At 41.6% G+C, this 6,398-nt stretch overlaps 1 protein-coding gene across 1 annotated transcript; it reads left to right on the top strand.

The window, feature by feature from the left end:
* Positions 1-1,940: 1,940 nt before the first annotated feature.
* serinc2 (serine incorporator 2) lies at positions 1,941-6,151 on the top strand. Its single transcript, XM_079176477.1, has 10 exons — positions 1,941-2,072; positions 3,200-3,361; positions 3,440-3,633; positions 3,800-3,879; positions 4,112-4,249; positions 4,378-4,547; positions 4,643-4,733; positions 4,826-4,985; positions 5,104-5,319; positions 5,438-6,151. The coding sequence occupies exons 1-10, from the start codon at positions 2,034-2,036 to the stop codon at positions 5,574-5,576; spliced, it is 1,389 nt and encodes a 462-aa protein (XP_079032603.1). The 5' UTR covers positions 1,941-2,033; the 3' UTR covers positions 5,577-6,151.
* Positions 6,152-6,398: the final 247 nt, after the last annotated feature.

Genomic DNA, 6,398 nt, shown 5'->3' with positions numbered 1-6,398 from the left:
TTATTGTGCATGGGCTCACGCTTTTCCCTATGAGTTAATCAAATGTATTCTAATGTATCATACATATTACTTTAGGGTATTAGTGTTTATAGCTTTGATAGGTGTATACTCCTAAAATAAGGTAACTCTCTTTACATAGTGTACATTGAAAATGTGCACAGTATCTACTCACATAGTTAAAAAAGACACAACAGAGAAACCCAAAGTGTGTGCTTCTTAAATACAAATACAGATATATACAAAACACAAGTAATGCAATCGTAGAATAGAATAGAAGTTAAATGAAGTAGAGCAACTCCTTCATAGGAAATATTGTTATTGTCCACCTAATCCTAATTCTAATGATGTCATTCGATTTAATATTAAATGCATATCTCATTATGCCATTTTAAATTGATAATAGTTATTTGCAGTGGTGGACGAAGTACTCAGAACTATATAGTCTAGACTAGTAATAGTCGTAATACCACAGTGTAAAAATACTCTAAGTTTAAGTCTCACATTAAAAATCTTACTTAAGTTCAACAGCATTAGCATCAAAATGAACTTAAAACACATGAAGTAAAAGTATCCTTCTGCAAAACAACCAATATCACTTTAATGTTGCAGCTAAAGGAGGGGTGTTATATATATACAGTATATATATATATATATATTATATATATATATATAATATATATATATATATACTGCAGGGTAGCTTGTGAATTTCACTAAGCGATCAATGATTCCTCTGAATTATGGAGTAGAACTATAAATTAAAATGAGCTACTGTCCACCACTGGTTATTAAAGACATGATAACAAGGTCTGCTGTATTATTTATGTTTAAACCATATGTTATCTCTTAATATAAGGACGTATTGATGAGCAGGACTTTACACTGATTTTTCAGCTGCATTACTTCCAGCAGGGTTCTGCTGCTTCAGCATTCTTAGTCTGTGATATATTCTTCATACACATGACGGATCTAGTGACCATGTTCTCATTTAGAGGACAGGCAGAAGGTTTAAATCACAGAATATGAATATGTATTACTGACACAAACTAGCATGACTATATGAATCTATAATACATTTACTGGCACAGAATACAGAATAATGCACAGACCTCATTTGCTCAGCGTTGTTATAATAGAATATAAGGGGAGGAAAACACCGTAGCCCACTGACTTTAATACCAACCAGTTTGTATTTCTTAGATTATAATAATATATGTGATGCTGCAGGAGGCAAAAAGCAACGACGTTTTTTTATAAAGCAATATACTGTGGAGATATAAAAATTGTAATACAGTCAATAAAATAAATGGCAATATTATTGCAATAAAACTCCCTTACAATAAATGCAATGTAGGACAAAATATTTTTTTATACAAAGCAAACTTTTCTTTAAATACCCCCCACTGGCAATAAATAAAACATAGTTGATTTAAAATCAATTGCTTTTGTTTTCTTAAGTATTTGACAGTTATAGTCAGTTGGTTAGCCAGTTAGCTAGTTTGATGAACGATGTGGTTATAAAATATAATATATTAGCCATTGGAAATGTTGGATAGTAGGTTACAGTGTATTTTAAAAGTTTGAGGTTGTAAATTATTCGACTTTACGACGTGTTTTCTTTTGTTTCAAAGCTTTAAGTAAACAAACGTATATTTTTCCAAATTTACCCAAACAACGCCGGAAGTACAAGTACAGTGTATTTGCCGTTAAAATAAAACCGATAACGTAATCTTAGACGGTGCATAGACTACATCAACACCACATTTCTTAACCCTCCACGGAGTTGTTGTGTACATTTAACATCAAAATCCATTGATAAACACACCAAAATAGAATAATATACCCCGAATGTGCGCACGATTTAAATGACGTACGTGTACACATGTACGTAAAGCTTTTATTTTGAAGAGAATAAACGGATTTCCTCCCATTCGGTTTAATTTACTTGACGTCGCCATCTTTGTTTTAGTTTCTTCCTGAACTTTTCAGGATTTCACGATTCCCGTCCGAATTGTGAGTTAAACTAAACCAACATGGGTGCTTGTTTGGCGATCGGTTCCCTCGCCAGTTGTGTAAGTAAACATGTATCTGTTGTATTGTTGCTAAATAGACGTAACTCTAGTATTTCACATATAATGTAACTATGCGTTGTTTCGCCAAGAAAACACTACGTCGTGATATCGTAACTCCCTTTATTGCCTCATGTGACATATTGAAGGTTTTTGTTTGGTGTGAGAGGCTTTGTTGTCATTTCGACTTTATTTACGGTTCACTTACAAGGTGAGTCGTTTATTAATGTATTTAAATGTATACAGTCAACAAGTAATATGAACAAAGTACAAGTTTGTTCGTTAGATGGTTTATAGAAATGCGCCATTTCCGGGTTTATCTCAGGCCCTGTTTTGTTTCTCTTTCCGTGTTGTGCTCACCAGAAGTGTTTTGATTTACATTTAATCCTCTTTTTGTGAATTTAAAACAATGAGTTACAAGTGATTTTAGGTCAAATACACCCATATCTGGAACTTCAGATGGCTAAATAAGTCAACTTGCAGTAAAAAGCTGCATGATGAAGTTGAGGGTAACATGTACACAACAAGGGGAAGGCCACAGTTTCCAAGTCACTAACTACTACATCTCACTTCATTAAGGTCACTAATCTAAGTGTGGCACAGCTATACATGTGCCACCAGCAGGCAGATGTAATTAATACGTATTAATAGGCAGAATACTGAATTAATTCATTAATTTATACAATTTATTTCAATGTATTGAGATTTGAAACACGGCCCTTTCCAGTTTTTCAAAATAAAACCTGTAAAAAAAGCACTTTGTGCACAGTAATTGTTTACATCCTTTTATCACTACTGGTTATTTTTAATATTCTTTTGTAAACTTGGAGTTTTGCTTTGGTATTTGTGTCATATTCCTCTTGAGTTCTTTGTCTGACATCGACCAGTCTAAACCGGGGAGACGGGGTTCTTCCCGTCATGGCGGCCATGTTTACACCAAAGTTCACAGGCCTGATTACTGCCTCTGTAAACCGCCGTTTGTCTTCTGCGGAAAGCGTGCAGAAGAAGAAGAAGAAGAAGAAAGATGGCCGTCCTGACAGCAGCCACAGTGTTGTTTGTTTAATTGCATTACCCCACACACACCCCAGACACCTGTCCCTGACTTCCTCTCTCCCTCATCTCTTCTGCAGGCGTCCTGTCTGTGCGGCTCCGCCTCCTGCCTCCTGTCGTCATGCTGCCCGTCGACGTACAACTCCACGGTGACCCGGCTGGCCTTCTCCTTCCTGCTGCTGCTCGGGACTCTGGTGTCCATCATCATGATTCTGCCGGGCATGGAGGAACACCTGAAACAGGTACGTTAAGATAAGACCAAGTTTAATGGTCCACACTGGGCTGTTCCTGTTACCCACCCAGTATTTCCACACTGTCAGATTCCAGGTTTCTGCCTCGGTGGCACATCCATACCCATACCGGGCATAGAGAACAAGGTGAACTGTGACATCATTGTCGGCTACAAGTCGGTGTACCGCATGTGCTTCGCCATGGCCTGCTTCTTCTTCCTCTTCTTCATCATCATGATCCGAGTGCGCAGCAGCAAGGACCCCCGGGCCGCCGTCCAAAATGGGTTGGTGCTATTTATTCACTGCAGCCTCAGTACCACTAGTCCTGTAGGATGAAGGCTTATGCTGCACTCTGCTGGCCAAACAGGGGGACTGCACCTCTTGAGATTATATTTAAACAGAGAGTAAACATGTACATACTTAGGATATCTTTACTTCTTTTCTCCTCAGTTTCTGGTTCTTCAAGTTCCTGTTGTTGGTCGGCATAACAGTGGGAGCTTTCTTCATTCCAGATGGCATCTTTAATACAGGTATGAAGCCCGGACATGTTATCAGGGGTTGTTTCTTTTAATCTAAACCATCCAGCAGCTTGCACACCGTCAGACAAATACGATGCGACTCTGCAGGGTTTAAGTTGCAAAGCTGCAGACTTGTGAGTAAAAATGAGGTTCAATAGTTCTACAAAATGTTTGTACCACAAAGTGTTGAATGTGTGCTCCGATTTCTAATGTCCTGACTTCTTCTTCTTCTATCTGGTCTCAGTGTGGTACTACTTCGGCATGACGGGCTCCTTCATGTTCATCATCATCCAGCTCATCCTGCTGGTGGACTTCGCCCACTCCTGGAACCAGTCCTGGCTGGAGAAGGCCGAAAATGGGAACTCCAAATTCTGGTTTGCAGGTGGGTTTTAAACGGAATGAATAGAATTTAGAATTCCAACGTCGCGCTTCAGACGAAGTCGTGAGCTCTCACGCGTTTTGTCTCACGACGCCGCTCCTCTCTCGTGTTTTTCTCTCTCTCTCTCGCAGCTCTGCTGACCTTCACCATCGTCTTCTACGCCCTGGCCTTCACCATCGTCGTCCTCTTCTATGTGTTTTACACCAAACCCGACGACTGCACCGAGCACAAGGTCTTCATCAGCCTCAACTTCATCTTCTGCATCATCGTGTCCGTCGTGTCCATTCTGCCCAAAGTTCAGGTAATAGACGACAGGCTAATGAGCATTGAAGAGCGTTTTGTTTTACCGGCAAGGTGATTTTATTTTCTAACTCCTCCCGTGCCGTGTCTCCACAGGAGGCTCAGCCCACCTCCGGCCTGCTCCAGGCCTCCTTCATCTCCCTCTACACGATGTACATCACCTGGTCTGCCATGAGCAACAACCCCAGTAAGTCGCACGTCTTGTAGTCAGGACTTTGAAGTATGACGAGAGGAAAACGCGCCCCTGTAACTGTTGATATCTGTGTTTGCCGACCTCAGACCGGCAGTGTAACCCCAGCCTGTTGAGCTTGGTCCAGCCCGTTACTGCAACTCCACCACCGGGACCACCTCCTACGAAGGCCCCCGGAGGCACGCAGTGGTGGGACGCACAGGGCATCGTGGGATTGACCATTTTCTTGTTCTGTACTCTATACGCCAGGTACTTTTACCGGAACAGCTGCCGTTTTTAAACATTTTTATTTAGTAATAACCAGAAGCTCACCGACTGCAAGTTGCGTCATCGTCAACATGACATGTTGTGCTCTCACCCGCCGCAGCATCCGCTCCTCCAACAACTCTCAGGTGAACAAGCTGATGCAGACCGAGGAGGGCCAGGGTCTGACCACCGACTACGAGTCCGCGACGGGGGACGACGGAGTCCGCCGTGCCGTGGACAACGAAGAGGAGGCAGTCACCTACAACTACTCCTTCTTCCACCTCAGCCTCCTTCTGGCCTCCCTCTACATCATGATGACTCTCACCAACTGGTTCATGTAAGTATCAGCTGCTGCTGCTGCTGTTGTCGTCGTTGTTCTCGGCGAACGCCATCAGAGCGGCCGACTCTCCTGCAACACCCGACTTCTCTCTGATTCTTACCTCTCGGCTCCTCAGGCCCGACGCGGACTACCAGGTGATGCAGAGCACCATGCCGGCCGTGTGGGTGAAGATAGCCTCCAGCTGGTGCGGCTTGCTGATCTACTTCTGGACCCTGGTGGCCCCGCTGGTGTGCTCCGACCGAGACTTCAGCTGAAAGCGATGAAGTCCGCCCGGTAGCCCGTCGCCATTTGATTCCTTTAAAGAAAGATAGCTTAAGCTATCTTGTGCTTGTATCTCCACATTTATAATATTGAAGAAGGAAATGGTAATGAACTTTGTTTTTGAGCTGAATTAATTGCACGTTTTGCCTAAAAGTAGATTTTTGTGGCTCGAGTTTTGAAGGAACATGAGATTGTTTGAGTCGAGCTTTAATCACACATTCCAGATTTTCCACCTCAGGTCATTTGATATCTTTCACTGTTACAAATATTCTAATTAAGAGCACCGTGCCTTAATTTATATGACAAGACCAAACTTAAACGATCCCTTTGGCTTTGTTACACTACAATTATTTTAGTTGTTTGTTCTTTTTTCATTCATCGTTCTCTATAAATCAGTTTGTACAAACTTTTGTTATATTTTTTTTTTTGCCAAACTTTATAACAAGAGTGCGTTCTTATATTTGCACCGTAGCACAGCTTTTGATATTTCACTCAAGTGTAACGTTGCTTTCACAAAATATTGTGTTCACTTTTTCGTGATAATCAATAAAGACGACGTTCTGTTTAATGTGTGTGTGTGTGTGTGTGTGTGTGTGTGTGTGTGTGTGTGTGTGTGTGTGTGTGTGTGTGTGGGCAACATCTCTGTCCTGTAGGTGGCGCTGTGGTCCGTCACATGTGGCCCTCTCTGTAACACATCATATATTAGCCTGTTCTTCTCATATGTTCTTGTGAGTTGAGTCCATGTTTGTCTTTAGAAACAACGAACACAATGTCATCAGGTCAGCAGCAGGGATCCCCCCCCCTCCATTAATCAC

This window comes from Pholis gunnellus (assembly GCF_910591455.1).
Source record: "Pholis gunnellus genome assembly, chromosome: 16".
NCBI lineage: Eukaryota > Metazoa > Chordata > Actinopteri > Perciformes > Pholidae > Pholis > Pholis gunnellus.
This window is presented reverse-complemented; position numbering and strand designations above follow the sequence as displayed.